We start from the raw sequence: 24,300 nt of genomic DNA on the forward strand, positions 1-24,300 counted from the left end.
TGTAATTTATGTGCCTGGTGTTAGGCATCAAGTTTCTCCCACTGCACAGGAGGAATCTCAAGCCATGTCCTCTGCGATCTTCCATTCCTCTGCGGCCGCAGAGATTCCTGCTTAGCAGAGACGTCGGTCCAGGCGTCTTGACCAGGCCAATGCTAGGCGTTTGGTTGCTCCTTCAGGCTCTGCTGTAACACCATGTTTGAGTCAGCAGCAAGCAGATGCTCCAGGGACTAAGTCCTATATTTTGCCTACTGAGCATGCCCGTGGGACGACCTCTCATTGGAGGTCGGAGGTCACATGCTCAGGTCCAATTCCTGCTCTGATTGGTCCACTGGGAAGGTCCCGGAAGGACGCCGCTATAAAGTCGCATGGCTACTCGGCCATGCGCTAGTATAGACTCTTGTGGCTTATGATGTGTATGATGACGGATGTTTGTGACTGCGAATGACTCATTGTGAAACCCCTACCCTTGGTTGTGACTGTTGTTAGGGCTTAGAGGTTAGAGTCAGCGCCTGTCAGTGGCTAGCTATACGCCACAGTGCATCCCAGTCCTCTGCACTATCTAGCGTCTGACTGTGCCTCCCTGCTCAGGGCAGTCGTACTGCACCAGGTAGCAGTAACCGCCAGTGTGACGCCGTGCGCAACTCTAGCACTTTCCTCCCCACCCTGGGTAGTTAGTGGCGTCCGTCGAAGCGGTACTGTGCGCACTTGGTGCGATCATATATATTCCTACCTTTTGCTGGCACCGCAACCGTGGCGCCGAACGCTGATGTTGTAGAGGAACTCTAGTCCTGTGCCTCTAGGACATAGCTCTGTGACCTCTAATAAGCGCTCACTCAGCCGAGCTCTGTGAGTTCAATAGGCTCCGGCGTTTGTTTTAGCGGCTCTGTGGAGCAACTGAGTTTGCTTCCATTCACACTGGGTGAAGTTAACCCACGTGTGAGCAAGCGTTCATCCACCATCTAGTTCCACCATTACTTAGCAGCATGTTTCATCTCTGCACGGTGGACCCCGGGCTGCGAACGCACCTCATATCTCCTTTTATATTATTTGGTACGTTCCGCAGGCCCTAACACCTGGTATTTTTAGGTTGATATGTTTTGCGTTTATTATGAAAATAAAGTTTGCAGAAAAATTTTCAATTTTCAAATATTATATGTGTATACTCTTGCTGCGGATAGTCACACCACTAAAATAGTTTACTTAGTGTCATTCTATTTTTCAAACTTTTTATTTTGTTAGGATGTAGAAGAGTTGAAGTTTTGCAGAATTTTTTCAAGGAAATTTAAAAATCTCACTTTTTTATGGATCTATTCAGTTTTGAAGTGACTTTGAGGGGCTTATACATTAGAGCCCCTAAACTGTTACTGTTTTCAAAACTGTAACCCTGGAGTTATTCTCAAATGTGGACATGAAATTTGTTAACCCTTCAGGCGCTTTAAGGCAAATGATATTAGTTGCCAAGAAAAAGATGCCTCTCTATCTGGACACCTCTCATATATTAATTGGCTGGTTCCTTACTGTGCCTCCTGATGAACCGAGTGGACGGGGAAACACGTCGAGGCTGGAAGCTAAGTTTGGACTAACCCCCAGCTGTTTCTTTGGCTTTTTCTTGGCAACTAATATCATTTATTGCCTTTTATGGGAACCAATACGGACAAAACCCTGATGTTTCTTTATTGAACCATGCTATTTTTTTCCTCTTGGATGTGCTTGTCTGGTTTACTGCAGAGAGATTGTTTTGGCCTTATCTGATAGACTAATACATTAATGAAATCTGCATTTTTTTGTGGTTCATGGATACCTAAAAAGACAAGATTGCTGCTATATATTGGTTATACAAGAGGTTTCTCTATGATTGCATATAATAGCCTGTTTACTGTATAATATTAAGCACCATCTTTTCATTTTTTTAATTGCTCATTGTTTTCCCTCCTATAGTCTATCAGGACTAGTCTGGGACAGACGTTGTGGAGTTGGGGGGGCAAATAACTGTATCTTTTAGGGTGCCAACATCCACTGTCAGGAAGGGATAGCAGGCTAACATAGGGCTATTACAGGTTATTTATGTAAAAGTTTTTTTGTACTGTTTGCACTGGGTTTTTTTTACCTCAATTGATTAAAGTTTCATGCTTTTAAAAGGGAATACATGTTTACACTTTGATTTTTCTTCCCTGGTCCTGTGGACTTTTTTTTTTTTTTTTACTTCAAACTGCACATCCAAGCTCTTTCCACCTCCTGTCACCTCCAGCTCAAAAATATTTCCAGAATTCGTCCTTTCCTAAACCCTCAATCTACTAAAATGCTTGTGCATACCCTCATCATCTCCCGCCTCGACTACTGCAACATCCTTTTCTGTGGCCTCCCTGCTAACACCTTCGCACCTCTCCAGTCCATCCTTAACTCTGTTGCCCGACTAATTCATCTTTCTCTTTGCTACTCCTCCGCTTCTCCCCTCTGCAAATCTCTTCACAGTCTCCCATTCCCTCAGCGTATCCAGTTCAAATTACTAATACTGACCTACAAGGCCATCTATAACCTGTCTCCTCCATATATCTCTGAACTAATGTCCTGATATCTTCCCTCACGTAATCTCCGGTCCTCCCAAGACCTCCTTCTCTCCTCCACACTTATTCGCTCCTCAGCCAACCGCCTCCAAGACTTCTCCCAAATAGCCCCCATCCTCTAGAATTTTGTGCCCCAACACGTCCGACTATCAACAACATTCGGATCCTTCAGACAGAACCTGAAAACCCGCCTCTTGAGGAAAGCTTACAGCCTGCAATGACCCTGCTGCCTCCTCACCACTACCGGAGCTACCGCCTCACCAACACCGGAGCTGCTGCAGCTCCCCAACCTACAGTCTCCTTCCCCACCATCCTGTAGATTGTGAGCCCGCAAGGGCAGGGTCATCTCCCCACTGTATCAGTCTGTGATTGTTAGTTTGTTTACTGTAAGTGATATCTGTAAGTTGTATGTAACCCCTTCTCATGTACAGCACCATGGAATCAATGGTGCTATATAAATAAATAATAACAATAGTAATAATAATAATAATAATAATAATAAATAAAAAGTGAAATGAAAACTTCCCAAATTAGTCATTTTCACAAGGGGTAATACGGTATAAGAAATTTGACTACATATTTGCTGTGCAACTTCTTCCGAACATGGCAATATCCCATGTGTCCAAAAACTGCTGTGTGGGCACACTGCAAAGCTCAGAAGGAAAGAATTATTTTGATTTTCGGATCGTAAATTTAGCTGCACAGTAACCCCCTCAAATGTATACTGAATAAACCAAGGTATATAAAGTGGCAAACAGTATATGATACACAGGAATAAGGGAAGACAAATACTAAGTAATAAATAGATAAGTTGTAAAAAGGGGATAAATAGGGGAGGGGCACATGAAGTATAATCATCTTAAAGTCACTTGTGAAGCTCTATATTGAAATAACATTTGATGCTATTACGCACATGTCTTTGTAAATAATGCAGCACTTTTTTATACTCCAGTATTGAAGACAGGGGCATACCAGGGTAATACTATGGAAAACCAGCAGGGGGGGATGGGGGCATCGCCATCTCACATTTTAGGGTGCCATCCTCTGCACGCAGGGATGTCAGACTCAAATACGCAGAACGCCAAACTTAAAAGCTTGAACAAACTCACGGCTAACCTTGATATTTATTTTAATAAAGTTCTACAATTGAAGAAGTTTTTCCTTATCAAATATGACGATAAACTTTTTCATATGGAAACAAGTTTTAAGGGATAGCACCACAAACAAAGTACATTTTAATTAATAGATTTTAAAATAAAGTATAATATAATATGTTGTATAAAGCAGTAAAAAGCATATTGCCCAATGGTCTAATTTAAATATGTAATAACAAAGGATAAAAACCTTGAATAATTATGATGCAAACAAAAGTGCTCACAAACACAGTATTATACCCCCAAAGTGAATTCCTCCACAGCACCCTTCACACGCACAGTATGATGACATGACTGAACCCTCCTTCCTAAATATCCACGACAAAGAATGGTGACCCCATCACAGTATGATTCTCCAATTATAATCCCCACACAGTCCTCCATACAGTATAATGGCCCGACATAGTTATCCATACATTGCCTTGCATTGCCTTCCATCCAGTATAAAGGGCGCCGCATTGCCTTCCATCCATTATAAAGAGACCCACATAGCTCTCTATCCAGTATAAAGGGCCCTACAAAGCATTCCACCCAGTATAAAGGGCCTCTCATAGCTCTCCATCCAGTATAAAGGGCGCCATATAGCACTCCATACAGTATAAAGGGCCCTACATAGTGCTTTATACAGTATAAAGGGCCCCACATACCTCTTCATCCAGTATAAAGGTGTCACGGATGTGGTTTGTGGAACCACTGTGCCACGGATCACAGAGAACCTAGAGGGATGTGACTAGGCAAGCACCGGACTGTTCACTAGAGCCTTTGATGGTGAGGTTAGGCTTGACTCCCGGTGCAAGCCAGGTGCCACTACAGGACACAACCAAATATCATGCAGCAGCTAGACCCAGAAGGACGGATTGGACGGAGCATCAAGTAGAGCTTTTATCAGAGTGCAGCTCACCAAGTTCTATCCAAGTGCAGCAGGCAGGAATTACACTAGAGTGCAGCAAGCAGGACTTGCATCCGAGTACAGCAAGTAGGATTTGTATCTGTGTGCAACATCAGGATTAGTATTTAGAGTACAGCAAGCAGAATTGCATCTGAGTGCAGCAAGCAGGATTTGTACTTAGAGCACAGCAAACAGGACTTGCACTAGTATGCGACCTTTCACAACATAGACTGTAAACAGTAAGGTTGGTCAGGCACCTCACTAGTGGAGAGGAAGCAATATATAAATAATGCCTAATAACCATTGGCTGGGGAGGAAATAGCAAGTGCACGTGCTGGCCCTTTAAGAGGGTGGGAGAGCGCGTATGCCCTCAGGACTTGGCTAAAGACCTGGCTGGAAGTGCTGCTGGGAGCATGCGGAGCATGAGGAAGAGAGGAACCAACTGCAGTGTGGGTGAGTGAACTGACATGCCCGAGACCCTGTCTATCAGAGCAGGGACCCGGCGAGGTGCTAACAGTACCCCCCCTTTACACCCCCTTCTCTTCAGGCCATCAAGGAATTTCTGGAGGAGAATTGGAGCGTGAATATTTTCCTTCGGCTCCCAGGATCTTTCTTCGGGACCAAATCCCTTCCAGTCAACAAGTAAGGTTTTGCCTCTCACCTTCTTCATGGCCAAAATGTTCTCCACTTCAAAAACATCATCCGTGACAGTTGGCATCGGTGTGGTACTGGGATCCTTGAAGAAGGGACTCAGGATAACTGGCTTCAGCTGAGACACATAGAAGGAATTCGGAATCCTTAAGGAAGGAGGCTGCTTTAATTTATAGGAAACCTCGTTGATCCGCTTCAACAGATCGAAAGGCCCGATAAACCAAGGACCCATCTTATAAGAAGAAACCTTCAGCCACACATACCTGGACAAGAGCCATAACTTGTCACCAGGGCGGAAGCACGGAGGGTCCAGGTACCTTTTGTCTGCATGTCTCTTCATACGGGCGGAGGATGCTTCTAAAGTGGCTTTAGTGTTCTCCCACAACTTTACAAAATCCTTGGAGAGGACATCTGCTTCAGGGACACCAGAATGAACCATCACCGGGAGGGGAACCTTGGGTTGCCGACCGAACACTATGTATAACGTAGATTCTCCCGAGGCTTCAAAAATGTGATTGTTGTATGAGAACTCTGCCCAGGGAAGCAATTTCACCCAATCATTATGGTGGGCATTGATGAAATGTCACAGGTAATTGCCCAGGACCTGGTTGATATGCTCCACTTCCTCATTGGACTAGGGGTGATAGGCTAAGAAATCCAAGGCAATATCCAGATGTTTACAGAGAGCTCGCCAGAACTTGGAAGTGTACTGTGAACCTCGATCAAACACAATGTGACAAGGAAATCCATGCAGGTGGAAAATATGTTTGATGAAGCTGTCAGCCAGTTCAGGAGCGGACGGAAGAGCAAACAATGGGGTGACGAGCGCCATTTTGGAGAAGCGATCCACGACTACCCAGATGACACTGCAACCCTCAGATACTGGCAGCTCCGTAATAAAGTCCATAGCTATGTGCTGCCATGGAACAGATGGTACAGGTAACAGCAGGAGAGATCTGTGTTGTGAGTTCATTTTCCCCTCCGTCACTGAGGCCTGGTGAACTCCCTATTCTAGTGAAGGAAGGTAGTGAGCCTGATTATCAGACACCTGGGACTAATGAAGACGATTGGCTGAGTGGAGTCACTGACTGGATTTAAGGCAGCCTACGCCCTTTCTGCCCTGCGGGTGATTTCTCTGTGGACTCTTGGACACCAGTCTGATTCCTGCTCTCCTAAAGCTAAGTTTTCTGTTTTGCCTTTTTGCATCTAAGATTTGTTTTTGTTTTTCTTGCTTTTTGGATTCTGCCACTCCCTGCTGGAGTGTGCAGTGTTCCGTGAGCTCTGTCTTCTGAAGGTACCTGAGTGCGGATTTAGTTTTTGAAGCTTAGTTGCTTCAGGGCCATTTTTATATCAGCTTGTTGGCTTTGTCTCTGATAGGGTTTTGGCAGATTGCAGACAGCAGCCTTCCTATCCGTTCCTATCTAGGTAGTTTTTGGGCCCCGTCTTTGCTCAGCCTGTCTTTCTGTCTGTGTAAGTGCTTTCATCTTGCTTCACCGTCATTATATGTGGGGGGCTGCCTATTGCTTTGGGGTCTGCTCTGGGGCAGTTAGATTTCCCCTTTCCTTCTTTAGGCCTATGTATCTCTCCGGCTGTGATCGAGGGGTCTAGGTCATCGTAGGAACCCCCCACGGCTACTGCTAGTTGTGTTGATAGGTTCAGGGGTCTGCAATCTGATAGTTGCCAACTTCTCTGGTTTTCAGGACTTAGCTAGCATTTCTGTTTTTGCCTCCTACGGTGACTCAATCATAACAGATCTGTCAGTAAGTCATCTGGGGACTTTATTGCGGGCACAAACCGGTCAGGCAGCCACGTAACCATAGATCTCCCTCTTAATGGACGGCCACCAGTAGTGACGAGAAATCAATTGCAGAGTCTTCCTTTGTCCCATGTGACCAGCCACTTTGGACGAGTGGTCCCATGACAAAATTCGCTACTTCTCGGATTCAGCCTTAAGGGTCTTCTCTGGGGGAATTCACAACAGACTGACTAGAGCGACAGTGACCATCTTGGATGTTCAATAATAAATTGCGGCTCCTCCTCTTGATCCTCGGGACAGAAAAACGCGAGAGAGGACATCGGCTTTGACATTCTTGCCACCGGACCTGAAATGTAAAAGAAAATTAAAGCAAGCAAAAAACAATGACCACCTAGCTTGGCATGAATTAAGTCTCTGGGCCTAACTGGAGATACGCCAGGTTCTTATTGTCCGTGTAGATGACCACAGGATAGACTGCGACCTCCAGCAGGTATTACCACTTCTCCAAAGCCATCTTAATGGCGAGTAACTCCCGGTCCCCATTGGAGTAGTTACTCTCAGGAGCAGAGAAGGCCTTGGAGAAGAATCCGCAGGACACGTGGCCACCCGAGGAGGACTTCTCAGTGAGCACAGCTCCAGCGTCTAATGAGGATGCGTCCACGTCTAGGAAGAACTGCTTGTTCAAAACCAGGCGATGCAGGATAGGAGCGGTGGTGAAAGACCGTTTAAGAGAGCGGAAGGCCTCTTCATCCTCGGAGTACCAGGACTTGGGATTGGCTCCCTTTCGGGTCATAGCAGAGATGGGAGCAGTCAGGGTGGGAAAGTGAGGAATGAATTGCCGATAAGTAGCAAAGCCTAGGAATCGCTGTATTGCTTTGACTCCCACGGGCAGCAGCCATTTAAGGATGGAAGAGACTTTCTCAGTATCCATCCTGAGTCTGGTATCCGAGATAGTGTAGCCCAAGAAGGGGAAGGAGAGAGGACTGTTTAAATATGCACTTCTCTTGCTTGGCATACTGGCGATTCTCCCTAAGATGCTGAAGAACTTGCCGAACTGCTAATCTGTGGGAGGCTAGATCCGGGGAAAATACCAGAATATCGTCCAGATAAACGACAACGCAGGAATAAAGCAGGTCCCAGAAGATGTCGTTCATGAACTCTTGAAAAACTGATGGTGCATTACTGAGTCCGAAGGGCATCACTCAGTATTCATATTGTCCGTTTCTGGTGTTGAAAGGCTTCTTCCATTTGTCTCCCCAGCGAATGCGAATTAGATTGTAGACGCCTCTTAAATCTAATTTGGTGAAGATCCTGGCACCTCTTAATCGGTCAAATAACTCAGAAATCAGTGGGATAGGATAATTATTTTTCACCGAGATCTGGTTGAGACCTTGATAGTCTATACAGGGTCATAGAGATCCATCCTTATTCTTGATTAAGAAAATCCCGGCCCCAGCAGGAGAGGAAGATTTCTGAATGAACCCCCTACCAAAATTCTCCTGGATGTAGTCCGACATAGCTTGAGTCTCAGCTGGGGACAGAGGGTAAATTCGGCCTCTAGGCGGTGTAGACCCGGGAATCAAGTTTATAGGGCAGTCATACGGCTTGTGGGGCGGCAAAGTCTCTGCCGCCTCCTTGTCAAATACCTCAGCGAAGGACCAACAAGCAGACGGCAAACCGGGCTGCGATGACAGACTTGATTGTTCCTTAGTCAGGTGTATGGGAGCCAGACACCTCCCATGACAGGAATGTCCCCAGCGGAGCACCTCTCCAGTTCTGCAAAGACGTTAGACATGTTTGAAAGAACATAGAAGACCATCCTCTCCGTATGGAGCATCCCAATACAGACCTCAAGCGGCTCAGTAGCCAAATGAACCGTCTCCCGAAGAGTCCTCCCATCGACAGATGTTATTGCCAGGGGATTCTGAAGCAGATGAACTGAGATTTGGAACCAATCCACTACAGCCTGAAGGATGAAATTCCGGCTGCCCCGGAATCCAAATATGCTGACTCAACAAACTGGGATTCACCGGTTGTCACAGCCACAGTAAGAGTCAGAGGTAGAGAGATGTCCTTTCCGTTTAGAGAGCCCTCTCCAACCGCCCCAAGATGCCCGAGCTTCTCCAGGCGCTGCGGTTTTCCTTCACTTGCCACCTCACTAGTACGCTCATGGAAACGGAGGTCTATACGGATGGCAAGGGATATCAGGTCGTCAAGTGTATTTGGTAGGTCTCGACTGGCTAATTCATCCTTAATATCTCCGGAAACCCCCTCCCAGAATTTCGCCACCAAATCTTTGTTGTTCCATCCGAGTTCGGACGCAGAGTGTGAAAACATACAGCATATTACCCCACAGAAGAACTGAACTGACGTAAAAGGAGCAAAGCGGAAGTTGCAGAGGTGGTTCACCTGGGTTCATCGAACACTTTGCAAAAAGCTTCCAAGAACTCAGGCAAATCGGAAATGATCGAACCTTCTCTCCCACAATGGGTCCAATCACACCAGGGCCTCGCCTCCAAGGTGCGACATAAGAAATGCCACTTTTGCTTGGTCCAACGGGAAGTAGTGCGGAAGAATTTCAAAATGTAGCTGGCACTGATTGATGAACCCGTGGCAGAGCTTCGGACTGCCATCAAAATGTGGTGGGGCTGCGAGTCGGAGGCCAGGATCTTGAACTAAGCAAATTGTCTGGGAAGTCTCTGGAGAAGACACGGCTGTTTAAACATGCTGGAACTCTGGAGGGATGTTTTAAGGCCTCCAACTTAGTGGTTAAGGACATCTCTTCCTGTGCGTTCTTCTGTCGACAAAGCTCCTGGGTCATGGTCCGTATGGACAGGGTCCAGCGAGATCCATGACCTGAGCAAACTTTCACGGACGTGGTTTGTGGAATCACTGTGCCACGGACCGTGGAGAGCCTGGAGGGGCGTGACTAGGCGTGCACCGGACTGTTCACTAGAGCCTCTGATGGTAAGGTTAGACTTGGCTCCCGATGCACACCAGGTGCCACTCCAGGACAGACCAACGATCACACAGCAGCGTGACCCAGAAGCATAGACTGGACAGAGCAGCAGGTAGAGCTTGTATCAGAGTGCAGCTGATCAAGTTCCTATCCGAGTGCAGCAAGCAGGACTTGCATCCGAGTGCAGCAAGTAGGATTTGTATCTGAGCACAACTAGCAGGATTTGCATCTGAGTGCAGCAAGCAGGATTTGTACTTAAAGCACAGCAAACAGGATTTGCACTGGTATGCGACCTTTCACAACATAGACTATAAAGAGGAAGGTTGATCAGGCACCTCCCCAGTGGAGAGGAAGCAATATATACATAATGCCTCAATCATTGGCTGGGGAGGAAATAGCAAGGGCACTTGCTGGCCCTTTAAGAGGGAGGGAGCAGGCGCACACACCCTACGCATGAGGTAGAGAGGAACCAACTGCAGTGTGGGTGAGTGAACTGACACGCCAGGGACCCGGCATGGTGCTAACAAAAGGTCACCATATAGTGCTCAATATAGTGTAAAGAACCCCACATAGTGCTACTTACAGTATAATCGGCCTCACATAAAAAAAGAACTTCTGCCCATTCCCTTCCCCGCTGCTCTGGTCTCTTCATAGTATCTTCAGATCCTCTGCACATTCTCAGTACAGCATGCGGATTGTAATGGTATCGTCATGTCCACTGCTCTGATATGTCAGACACAGAGGAGGAATGATGGGAAAAGGAGCATCAGCTGATGCGTTCTCTTCCATCATTGCTTTCAACCGTCTTGACATCTAGGATGCCGATATAGTAGAAAGTGCGATGGTGGGTAACTGTGCAATGCCAGGCAGGGCACCCGACCAGCATCACTGGCCAAATATACTCACCCTGCAGGACAGATTTGTCCCACAGGACAGAGTTTGACATATGTGCTCTATAGCAAAGTAGTTTTCAGTATACGAATGCAGTAGAGACTTTAACATCATTATACCTCATTTAGCCTCCACATTAGAACCCTTCTTTTTCACCTTATCTATTCTTATTTAGTACTCTTCTTCCCATTTTCCTGTCTATCATGTACTGTCTGTCCCTTTAAAGGGAACCTGTCACCAGGTTTGGGTGATACGCGTTACGGCCACCGACTTTCAGAACTTATCTACAGCATTCTATAATGCTGTAGATAAGCCCCCGATCCGACCTGTTAGAGAAGAAAAATAACTTATTATTCTCACCTGCAGGGCGGACTGTTCTGAGGGGTGTCGCTCTTGGTCCGGCGCCTTCCATCTTCTTGCGATGCTGTCCTCCTTGCTTCATGTGGATGACGTGTCCCTTCATCATCCACACAGGCTCCCCGGTATCGCGCTTCTGCGCAGGTGTACTTATCTGCCCTGTTGAGGCCAGAGAAAAGCACTGTGCAGTGTGCAGGCTTCGGGAAAGGTCAGAAAGGCCCAGCGCCTGCACACTGCAGTACTTTGCTCTGCTCTCAACAGGGTAGATAAGTACACCTGCACAGGAGCGCGATGCCAGGGAGCCTGTGTTAATGATGCAGGGCCGCGTCATCCACAAGAACCAAGCAGGAGAGCGGCATCTCAAGAAGATGGAAGGTGCCGGACCAAGAAGAGAGACACCCCTCGGACCAGTCCGCCCCACTGGCGACAGTCAGTCCGGCGAGTATAATAAGTTATTTTTCTTCTCTTACAGGTCAGATCAGTGGCTTATCTACAGCATTCTAGAATGCTGTAGTTAATCCCTGAAAGTCGGTGGCCGTAACTCGTATCAGCCAAACTTGGTGACAGGTTTCCATTAACATATCTTGGGGTATTCACGGTGTGTCACGAGTGTGCTGCACCCTGCTGCGACCTCTGGTGCACCTGGGATCAGAAGATCACAGGTCCTCTTTGGAGTTTACACGATCAGTCACATAAGTGGTGCAGGTTTACTGTTTCTTTTGGTACAGAAGAGGTTAAGGGTTCTTGGTTTAACCCCTTAAGGACCAAGCCACTTTGTAGGTTAATGACCAGGCGTTAATTTTGAAATCTGACCACTGTCACTTTATGCGGTTACAACTCTGGAACGCTTCAACGTATCCCACTGATTCTGAGAATGTTTTTTCGTGACATATTGCAATTTATGATAGTAGTAAAATTTCTTCAAAATTTCTTGTGTTTATTTGTGAAAAAAATGTAAATTTGCCAAAAATTTATGCCCCTAAATCAAAGCGCTATGTTACACAAAATAGTTAATAAATAACATTTCCCACATGTCTACTTTAAATGAGCACAATTTTTGAAACATAATTTTTTTTGTTAGGAAGTCATAAGGGTTAAAATTTGACCAGCGATTTCTCATTTTTTCAAAAAAATTTACAAAACCATTTTTTTAGGGACCACCTCACATTTGAAGTCACTTTGAGGAGTCAATATGACAGAAAATACCCAAAAGTGACAACATTCTAAAAACTGCACCCCTCAAGGTGCTCAAAACCGCATTCAAACATTTTATTAAAACTTTCTTCAAAAAAATTTTACTTAGGACACAATTTTTTTTATTTTGTCAAGGGTATCAGGAGAAAATGAATCACAATATTTGTTGTGCAATTTCTCTTGAGTACACCGATACCCTATGTGTGGAGGAAGACCACTCTTTAGGAGCACGGCAGGACTCTGAAGGGAAGGAGCACCATTTGAGGTTTTGAACGAAAAATTTAATGGAATCGAGAGCGGACGCCATGTCGCGTTTGGAGAGCCCCTGATGTACCTAAACAGTGTAAACCCCCCATAAGTGACCCCATTTTGAAAACTAGACCTCCCCGCAAGGAACTTATCTAGATGTGTGGTGAGCACTTTGAACCCCCAAGAGCTTCACATAAGTTAAAAACGTAGAGCCGGGAAAATAAAATATATTTTTTCTACAAATATATTTTTCCCCCAATTCTTTATTTTCCCAAGGGTAACAGAAGAAATTAGACCCCAAAAGTTGTTGTGCAATTTGTCCTGAGTGCGATGGTACGCCATATGTGGGGGTAAACCACTGTGATCGTCTTACTGCGATCTTTGGGAGGCAGAATGAACAAAATCCACAAAAGGTGAAGAATCGTTTTTATTTTTTACGCCGTTCCTCGTGCGGTATTAGTGATTAGACGACTTTATTCTTCGGCTTGGTGCGATTACAGAGAATGTTTAGCTTCTGTCATACACTAAAAGATGCTTTTTTTGGTAAGAAGTTTTTGCATCGTCATATTTTGAGAGCTATAATTTTTCCATATTTTGGCCAAAAGAGTCATGTGAGGGCTTGATTTTGGGTGAGACAAGATTACTTTCTTATTGATACCGTTTTCGGGCACATGACATTTTTTGATCGCTTTCTATTCCGATTTTTGTGGAGGCAGAATGAACAAAAACCAGCAATTCAGGAATTGTTTTTTTTTTTTTCTCCCTTCCGTGTATGGTAAAATTGGTAAGGCAGCTTTATTCTTCGGGTCACTACGATTACAGCGATACCTATTTATATTGTTTTTTATGTTTTGGCACTTTTACACACAATAAAAACTTTTATAGAAAAAATAATTATTTTAGTATTGCTTTATTCTGAGAGCGATAACTTTTTTATTTTTCCACTAATGGAGCTGTATGGCAGCTTGTTTTTTGCGGGACCAGATGGCGTTTTCAGTTATATTATTTTTATTTACATTCGTCTTTTTGATCGAGTTTTATTCCACTTTTTCCAAGCGGTATGATGATAAAGCATAATTTGCTACTTTTTTGTGTGTTTTTTTATACGGCGTTCACTGAAGGGGTTAACCAGTGTGACACTTTTATAGATCGGATGTTTACGGACACGGCGATACCAAACGTGTACTTTTTTTGTTTATAAAAATGTGTATTTATTAGTGGATTTGTTTTATTATTTTTTAATTTTTTTTAACATTTTTTTTAGAGTTCTCTTTTTTACCTAGTCCCTTTACCTAGTCCCTTTTTTTTACTTTCATTGCAGGTATAATACGTTGCAATGCACTAGCATGGCAATGCATTATACCTATGCTGAAAGCTTCTGAGACCATGCGAACGAAATCGGCCGATTTTTGTGAAAAGTCGAAGGCCGACTGAAACACGAAACCCAATGCAAGTCAATGGGGAAGCAAAGTCGGCAGGGAGTGGAGGACAGGAAACACACCTACAGTGCCCTTTTGAATGCCAAAAACATCAATTCTTATTACTGAAGCATTATAACCTTAATTTACTTCATAATACTAATTACGCACTGAAAAATGGGGGTTGTTTGGTTAAATTTGTGGGGGGGTAGGGCTGGCTTCAGGTTTTCATATGCCCTGGGCCAAAGAGCGCCCCTTTAACACATAGCACAACTCATGATGCTCCGATACGGCAGCGAAATAGCGGTATAGTACAGTGAAAAATACTTCACTTTTTGGATCTCATGACTGATATCCATTTTAAATTCTCCAATAGCTCCAAAAACGGACAGTATATTACTCCATACAGTATTATGGCCACCGCATAGTGCGCTATACAGAGTAATGAGGTCCATATATTTCTCCATACAGAATCATTGGTCCCATATAATGTTTGAAACAGTATATGATGAGCTCCACATAATGCTACAGTATATGTTGGTCCCCATGGATGAAGCTCCACTGTCTTATGGGCCCAAATAATGCTCCATATATAATGGGCCCCATTTCTAATGCTCTACTGTATAAAGGGCCCTGTAAATGCTGCTCCAGTGTCTGATGTCCAACTTTGGATTGCTCCAGTGTATGGTGGGCCCCATATATCATTCTCCAGAGTATAGTGCTCCCCAAAAATTGGTGTCCCAACATTGAAAACAATTAAATAAGACTCCTCGCTAGGGAATCCCTGTACTACTCTGGACTCCTCGTCGTCCCCATCTTCCATCTCACTGCACTTGGCTGTTTAGGCAGAGGGCGTACAGACGTGATGTCATTGCGCTCTCTGATCAGAATATCACTGTCAGGACACGCGGAAGACGTCATGGCGGTGGAGCAGGGAGAGGTAAGATTTCAACTTTGCAAGTGCTGTGATCCTGAGCAAGCAGGGGGGGCCCACTCGTTGGTGACGGCACTGGCACAGGGCCCCTCATAGTACGGCGGTGTGTCTGACGGCGGGTGGGCCGAACCTGCACTTTCATCTGCACCTTCCTCTTTGTCACCGTGTAAGGTGGTACAGTATCTGGGAAGGGTAACCTGAGTTTCATCAGGGTCAGGTTCTGGCTGTGTAGAGTGCGAGGGGAATGTAGTGGTCTGGGTCAATGTACCAGCAGAATCATCTAGCAGTGGCTGGGCATCAGTGCACTTGTGGCGCCCCCAGGAGTACGGTCGCCACAGTGGCATTACCTTCCTCCTAGGGAGTGTGATGTCATGCTTGGGAGCAACGAAGGATCTCTCTAGCAGTTAAACCAACACACAACACATTTCCCACTCCAGGCCAGCAGGGAGACCTCTGAACCTGACTGCTGAGGAGCTGCTCTCTGTGGTCGGGAGGAGGTAAGTTAGGGCAGTCTGAGAAGGGAAGGGGAAGTGTGTGGACGTGAGAAGGGGAGCTGGAGGATGAGCAGAGTTAAGGCTCACTCCTAGCTGGAGCGCATGGTCCGGATTCCGGTCTCCGAATTTGTAGGGACACTGATGTTCCTGCTGCCGAAACCGGAGGAAGTAGCAGTTGTAAATGCTCTGTACCCAACTAAGGCTTGGAGGCCCCAGCAGCGACGTGTGGGAGCCAGAAGGAAAAGGCTATGGCTGCCTGCCATACGAGAAAGTTCCAATAGAGAGTCAACAGGGGGAGCTTCATTGAACTCAGCACTGCGAGTACCTCAGATAAGCACTAGAACGGAGGCCACACTACCTATCTGCAGAGAGAGAATTCCAAATTGGCTTCCAGGCTGACCATCTCCTTCTCCATCTGTACTCTGGGTCCTGGACGGCACTTACCAAGTACAGGTAAAGGAACTGCACGACTGTGTCTGTCATCTTTATCCTGCGCCTGGCACACTGCTCTGCTACATCCTGCACTGCACACCATCTACCAACTCTTTCATCTGCCCTGCGACTACGGCCCTACCTGTGCAGGGCTTCTACATCTTAGCTGCACCACAACATCTGTCCCAGAGAAGCGACACTGCAGCGCTGGTCAATCTAATCAGAAACCACAGGTGGTGTCACGTATCATTCACCTATAAACGTAATTCACCCCTTTGCATGGACGCCCAGGGCCACGGAACGGGTCACCACCACCGTGACACATCCCTGTGAGACACCGGCCCGGTACCGATTAACCCCACTGCCCTGGCTGGCCACCCACACTCCATGTCAGATTCATCTTGGACTGGGGAATTCACGATTTGACTTGATAACCCAGGCATGGTATGATAGAAAGAGCTACATGGACTAATGTGAAGTGTGGCCTGCTGCATCATTCACTTTTGGTGGGGGTGCAGGACACAAGGAAAGAGGTTCTTCCTGACCAGGAGCCAGCAGTTGACGACTCAGTGCTTGCACTTTTTGAAACTTCAGAAGAGGAGGGCATATTTGCTGGAGTCTGTTTCGGCAATGTAAGCCAAAACCAGTTCCTCATGCTCCGGCTTTAAAAGCGGTTAACCTCCCAGAAAAGGTAGCCTTCCAGGCGTTCCAGAGCCAGACCATGACGCAAGCTCAACACCTCCTGCCTTAGCTGCTATTGTGCTTTTGCCACTACCAGCAGATGCACCACCACCATCAGCACCAGCTGGCCCCCCCATGCCACGTCCGCTGCCTCTTCCACCAAACTTCAAAATTTAGCACAAAATAGACACAAAATACCATCAGATATATGGCACTGTATCAGAAGCGTACAGCTCTATTCAGTCAAAGGATAATTGTCAATCTCCATATATATTCCATCAGTCACACAGAGACACTCACAGGCTCAGTATGGATTAGACAAGAATATAAAAAGTAGACAAAGTGTACAGTATCATCAGATAGCAGGTATATATAGCATAGTTTAAACATTAACAATGTACGTCTATATATCAGGAGTAGTGTTGAGCCACCCCGCTAGTGTTTTGGTTCGTCGCACAAGAGGCAAGTTCGTCGCACAAGAGGCAAGTTCGTCGAACCACATAGAAAACAATGGCAGGCAAACACATAGAAAACAATTACAAAACACCTTAAAAGGTGTCCCAAAGCCGAAAAAATGCTCAGAAGACAAAAATTAACATATGGAAAAGGGCAACTACATTTAGAAAAGAGGTGGAGGAGTAAAGGGAGGAGGTGGAGGAGACACAGATATAGGCTTGTCATGCCCTTATGAAGTTAAGGAAGGCTGAAATAAAAATGTAAAATACAAACCAAAAAAAAAATTCTGAAATCAAACACGATCATATACCGTCAGACTTCCCACCAATAAATTATGCCAACTGGTGATCGGGCGGCGTTATTCCCACGAACCTCCAAACAGCGTCCATGAAGACAAAGTGTTTGCTTTCCGGGGGCAGTATGATTGCAAAGCTGAATCTTAAAGGAATGTCCAAAAGGGCACCACCAGTAGTGGAGCCTGCGGGTTAATTGGACTCCACCCGGGAAACCACAACCATGCCACCTCAAGAAAAAATGCACACATTGAAAGTTTTGTCGATTCTGTGTGTGGTGTGGTATGTCCGTTTGTAGTTGTGCTAACGATTTGTCAGCTTTATTCCGTTAACGAATGAGACTCCGGCATGCCCCCGCGGTACGCGTCAAGCTTACTAGAGGGATATGCGAGATCGAGCAATAACAGGTCTATCATGGCCTTACATGTCCGGGGCTGCATGCGCTGAAAGGACCAACTTTTGTCGCTTACAGGTGCAGATAACCCGCTGAACACCGTTAGTGATGGGGATCTGTGATTCCAATTATTCCCCGCAAACCATGATTTCCCAGTAAGTGCAGGTCAACCGCAATTCCTGAATTAGGCCTAACCGGCATTCCTGAAAAAATGCAAAAAATTACGTGTCCAAACCACAGGTGCTGTAGCTTGCTTAACAGCTCGGCAGCCGTTCTCAGGCCCAGTATGGATTCGACAAGATTCTAGAAAGTTGATAAAGGGTACAGTTTCACCGGATAACACTTATATATGTAGCATAGTTTACACATTAAAAACCTATGTCTATATATCAGGAGGCAGGCTCAGACGGTCTCAGGCCCAGTATGGATTAGACGTGACTGGACAAAGGTTATCGTATCACTGGATAACAGGTATGTATAGCATAGTTTACACATTAAAAATATATGTCTATAGATCAGGAGGCAGACTCAGACTTTCTCAGGTCCAGTATGGATTTGACCAGATTGTACAAGGTTGAGAAAGGGTACATTATCACTGGATAGCAGGTATATATAGCATAGTTTAAACATTTAAAATCTCTGTGTTCTCAGTATAGATTAGACAACAATCTAAAAAGTCGAAAAAAAGGAAATGTATTTGAAGCGTACACCAGTATACACTTTTGGTAGTATTTTTTAATCTTCATATATATTTCTGTCTCAGTAAGACAGTCCAGACTCTCCGCAATAGGAAATGAGATGCATACAATTACTGACATAAAGTCTAGTGATTGCAGAAATCTAGGAATTACTATTCATGGGAAAAACTTCCGTCACAATTCTCAGAGGCGATGCTGACCCTCAATTAATTAGTGTGTGGAGATAGCTAAACCCTTTCTTTGTGAAGAAAGTGTTGCTGTATCTCAGTACCGTTGATCCCATCGCCCTTACTCATATCCATCGAATTTTGATCACAGGGAGAGATGTAAACATGGTGCTCACTGCCTATCATGATCTGTCACGTAACTTTGGAGTGCAAAACACAGAAGTCACAGGCCGTAGGTGATTCAATTGGATTGGCATGAGAGGGCACATTTAAAAATGTGTGCTGGAATGTCACACGTCTGTGGGTAGGAAAACTGTTGAGAAACCACCACTGCATCTCATTGTGAGTCGACGTCCATAAGAAATGGAAGCCATTGATCATCTGAAGCTAGAGCCTGGCCAGCGGGACAGGCCATAGCTACATCGTAACCATCATCTTCTATCAGTTCACCAAATTTGTAGTGGCAGTCCCAGTGAAGGATTTGACAGCCCAGACTACACAGTGGAGGAGCAGGGAGAGGGAAACATTGCAAATGCTGGGGCCCTGCCCAAGCAAGGGGGGGCCCACTTGTGGGCGTCGGTACTGGCACTGGGCCCCTCATAGTATAACGGTATGTCTGACGGCGGGTGTGCACCCCCACCGTCAGAGACACTTGATTGCACTATGGGGGACCCTGTGCCAGTGCCCGCGCCCAAGAGTCGGCCCACCCACCTGTCCAGGGCAATGGCACTCGCACGGTTGCGTGCGCTAGGTGGTGACCCCGGCCATGGGGGGAGAAGGCAGCCCAGTTAGGGAGGTTTACAAAATGGCGTGTGTTGATGTGGGACATTCACCTGCTGCTAAAGGCGAAATTGGTCATGTCCCAGGAAGAGGAGGACCAAAGAAAGCCATTTTTCTGGCAACCTATGTGTCATCAAGGTAAGGTGTGACAAAATCCTTGGAAACCCATGCATGGTTCATTTTAATGAAGGTTAGATCATCCACATTTTGGGTCGAGAGACGGGTCCTTTTTTCTGTCAGGATTGATCCAGCAGCACTGAAGACTCTTTCCGATAGCACACTTGCAGCTGAGCAAGCGAGCTCCTGTAAGGCATATTGTGCTAATTCAGACCTAGTGTCCAGTTTAGCGGCCCAATAGTCAAATGGGAATGACCTGTGAGGGAGAACATTGATATGGGACGAGAAGTAGTTTGTAACCATAGTTGACAAGTGCTGTCTCCTGTCACTTTAAATCGATGCAGTATTACCAGTCGTGTGAACGGGACTTGAAAAATCAGTCCACAACATAGTCATGAAACCCCTGTCTCCAACGCCACTTCTGATGTGTGCACCACCAACACCTCTTCCAAGTTGCCCCCGGCCCCTACGGCTCGTGTGAGAACCATCACCGCTGCTGTGTGCTGGGAATGCCTCAACCAACCGGTTTACCAGAGTTGCTTGTTTGTTAGCCAATATTAGGTCAAGGTTCTCCTGTGGCATTATGTTTTGGAATTTGCCTTTATAGCGTGGATCCAGGATGCTGGCCAACCAGTAGTCGTCATCGTTCATCATTTTGGCAATGCGGGAGGTCCCTTTTTAGGATCTGCAAGGCATAATCTGACATGTGGGCCAATGTTCCCGGTGTCAATGATGCACTGTGAGTGCTGGGTGGAAGAGCACTTTCTGGAAAATCCACATGTCTCCAATCACGCAGAAACCCTGTACCAGACCTTGCCACGCCAACATTTTCTCTTGCCCCACGAGAAGCATCCTCCTCCCCTAAATAATCATCCCCATCATCATCCTCCTCCTCCTCTTCTTCCTCCACCTCGTCCAGGAGAGTTCCCGGTGTAGACAATGGCTGACTATCATCAAGGCTTCCCTCCTCCTCTTCCTCATCCTCCTTCTTCATCCTCGGCTGCAGACGCCTGCTCCTTAATGTGCATCAAAGTTTGCATGAGCAGACGCATAAGTGGGATGCTCATGCTTAGGATGGCGTCGTCTGCGCTTACCAGCCGTGTGCATTCCTCAAAGCACTGAAGGACTTTACAGAGGTCTTTCAGCTTCGACCACTGCACACCTGTCAACTCCATGTCTGCCCTCAAAGTGCCTGCCTGTGTATCCTCCCACAAATGCATTACGGCCTGCTTCTGTTCGCACAGCCGCTCAACCATGTGCAGGGTGGAGTTCCACCTTGTTGCAACGTCGATAATTAGGCGCTGCTTGGGAAGGTGGAGCAATCGCTGCAGCTTCTGCATACGACTGGAGTGTACCGGCGACCGGAGGATGTGCGAGCACAGTCTTCGGACCTTCTGGAGCAGGCCTGTTAACTCCGGATAATTATTGAGGAAGCACTGCACCACCAGGTTCAAGGTGTGAGCCAAGCAAGGTATGTGTCTGAGTTTTGAAAGGGCTATGGCTGCCACAAAATTCCGTCCGTTATCACTAACTACTTTGCCTGCCTCAAGATGTAGACTGCCCATCCATGACTCAGTTTGTCGCTGAAAGTAGTCGGCCAGTACCTCCGCGGTGTGCCTGTCGCTCAAACACATCATCTTTGACAGAGCCTGCTGACGCTTTCCACTAGCTGATCGATAGGGGGACACCTCGTGTGCAACACTGGCAGCTGCGGATGATGTGCTCGTGCGACTGTGTTCTGTGGACAAGCTTTCGCTTCTGGAGGAGGAGGATGAGGGTCGAACACCTACAGCCAACTGTTTCCTATACCATGGGCTAGGCAGCACTGTCCCACCACCGCTGTCCGCTGTGGACCCTGCATCCACCACATTAACCCAGTGCGCAGTGATGGACACGTAACGGCCCTGGCCATGCCTACTGGACCATGCATCAGTTGTGAGGTGCACCTTTCCACTCACTGATTGCTTGAGTGCATGTACAATGCGGTCTTTCATGTGAAGGTGGAGGGCTGGGATGGCTTTGTGAGAAAAGAAGTGGTGACTGGGTAGGTCATAGCGTGGTACTGCGTAGGCCATGAGTTCGCGGAAAGCTGCGCTTTCAACCAACCGATAGGGCATCATCTCTAACGAGATTAGTTTGGCAATGTGGGCGTTCAAACCCAATGTACGCGGATGAGAGGATGAGTACTTTCTTGTCCTACTCAGTCTCTGGTAGGGTGAGCTGGACTTGAGAGCTGCATATGGTCGAACTAGCGGTGGACATGGTGGACTGAGAGAGGGATGATGATGGTGATGGAGTTGGTGTTCTTTCTGATGGCCTAGATTCAGTCTTTTGTTGCAATAACAGTGTGATTCCCTGACTGATTTGCCCTTGCGATGACAACTGAACATTTGCTGCTGGTGGTGGGCTTACAGTGGGGGAAACAATGTAGTGTTGCTGACTACCTTCTTTGGGAGCAGTTGCACATGTGGTACGTGAGTTTTGGTAGTCCGTCCACGCTTGCAAGTGCATGGTGGTTAAATGTCTTGGCATGCAACTGGTATTCAAATTTCTAAGATTTTTCCCTCGGCTAAAGGTCTTTGCGCACTTCTTACAGATAACCTTTGCCTGATCATTAGGATTTTGTTCAAAAAAGTGCCACACTGCACTCTTCCTACTATGGAAGACATTTTGAGGCCTTGCACACTGTGCTATTTTGACCATCTAGCCAAGCTGTCCTGCAACTCTTTTGGTTTTTGTAACCTGTTTTTGGACTGCTCCGGGCCTGCCAGATAACAGCTGTTGTGATGTCGATGCCGGCTGCGGATGCTCCTCCTCTTCTGAGCTATTGGCAGTGGCACCCTCTTCCCCCAATGGATGCCAATCTAGGTCAACAACTGGGTCATCCATCACCTCCTCTTCAATGTCATGTGCACCTTCCTCTGTGTCACCGTGTATGGTGGTATAGTATGCGGAAGGGGCACCTGAGTTTCATCAGGGTCAGATTCTGCCTCAGTACACTGAGGGGACAATGTAGTGCTCTGAGTGAATGTACCAGCAGAATCATCTATCAGTGGCTGTGCATCAGTGCACTCCATGTCAGATTCATCTTGGCCTGGGTAATTCACAATTTGACTTGATAACACAGGCATGGTATGTGAAAACAGCTCCATGGAGTAATCTGTAGTGTGGCCTGCCGCATCCTTCAATTTTGGTTGGGGTGAAGGACACAAGGAAAGGTGTGGTTCATGACCATGAGCCTCCAATGACGACTCAGTGCTTTTATTTTTTAAAACTTCAGAAGAAGAGGCGATAGAGCTGGAGGCTGAGTCAGCAATGTAAGCCAAAACTTGTTCTTGAAGCTCCGGCTTTAAAAGCGGTTTACCTACTCCCAGAAAAGGGAGCCTTCGAGGCCTTGTGGAGCCAGGCGATGACGCAGGCTCAACACCTCCTGCATTAGGTGCTATTTTGCTTTTGCCACTACCAGCAGATCCACCACCAACACCATCATTACCAGCTGCCAACCCCCGCCCACTTCCACGGACTCTTCCACCACACTTCCTCATTTTTGGGGAAAATGTACCCAAAAAAACCACCAACTATGTATAGAGAACTGGGGAGAATTGGAATCTCTGTAGACTTCAGGACACAGTTGGATTCTGACAGGTCCTGTTTATATTACACCGCAATGTGACAGGCAGATTCTGGATGGTGTAAGAAAGGTGTATAGAGGACTGGGGAGAGTTGGAATCTCTCTAGACTTCAGGACACAGTTGGATTCTGTCAGGCCCTGTTTATATTACACCGCAATGTGACAGGAAGATTCTGGATGGTGTAAGAAAGTTGTATAGAGGATTGGGGAGAATTGGAATCTCTCTAGACTTCAGGACACAGTTGGATTCTGTCAGGCCCTGTGTATATTACACCGCAATGTGACAGGCAGAAGTTGCCTAGTGTATGACAAACTACATGGTGTATATATAGAATTGGGCAGAATTGGAATCTCCCTAGAGTGTAGGTCTGTAAGAACGGACAAACTCCTCGGCTTTTCCTTAGAGTCACACACTTAGCTTCAATTTGGCCGTGATAACAGCCGTTACGCGGTACTTTGAGAGGAGCGTACACGTACACGTCTGTATGGTGTACAAATTGTCAAGCTCCGTGTTTTTGTATACGGACTGACACACGCTGTCTCTCTAGTTTTGAATGTAATCAAACAGCAAATATACTAAACTGTTTGAAAAACGGACAAAAAGAACGGACAAACTCCTCGGCTTTTCCTTACAGAGTCACACACCACTTAGCTTCAATTTGGCAGTGATAACAGCCGTTACACAGTACTGTGAGAGGAGCGTGCACGTACACCGCTGTACGGTGTATGTAAAATTGTCAAGCTCCGTGTTTTCGTATACGGACTGACACACGCTGTCTCTCTGTAGTTTTGAATGTAATCAAACAGCAGATATACTAAACTGTTTGAAAAACAGACAAAACTATAAGGTGTAGGTCTGTAAGAGCGGACAAACTCCTCGGCTTTTCCTTACAGAGTTACACACTTAGCTTGAATTTGGCCGTGATAACAGCCGTTACATGGTACTGTGAGAGGAGCATACACAGCTGTACGGTGTGTGAAAAAATGAACGCTCAGTACCTCACCAGGACAAAACAATAACATTTGGATTGCTTTTAAAAAAGCAGTTTGAACTCCAGTGTGCACACAGCAATGCAGCTAGCCTTAAAAGGCAGGCTAATCAGCACTAGTGCTGCTGCACAAAAGCAAAAATCTTCACCTT

The 24,300-nt window shown here is 46.3% G+C and overlaps 1 protein-coding gene across 3 annotated transcripts in view; it reads left to right on the plus strand.

Annotated features, from left to right (window-relative positions):
* LOC141067703 (UTP--glucose-1-phosphate uridylyltransferase-like) overlaps nucleotides 1-24,300 on the plus strand; it is a 247,900-nt gene that overhangs the window by 200,870 nt on the left and 22,730 nt on the right. The window contains exon 8 of one of the 3 annotated variants that reach the window (XM_073558119.1): nucleotides 2,223-3,049. The exons of the other annotated variants lie outside the window; for them this stretch is intronic. Within the exon in view, the coding sequence (XP_073414220.1) occupies nucleotides 2,223-2,282 (60 nt within the window). The 3' untranslated portion in view covers nucleotides 2,283-3,049. Of the gene's footprint in view, nucleotides 1-2,222; nucleotides 3,050-24,300 lie in introns of those variants that run through there. 3 annotated transcript variants of the gene reach the window in all.

This window comes from Dendrobates tinctorius, unplaced genomic scaffold, assembly GCF_039654945.1.
Source record: "Dendrobates tinctorius isolate UK_male_01 unplaced genomic scaffold, ASM3965494v1 ptg000254l, whole genome shotgun sequence".
Taxonomy (NCBI): domain Eukaryota; kingdom Metazoa; phylum Chordata; class Amphibia; order Anura; family Dendrobatidae; genus Dendrobates; species Dendrobates tinctorius.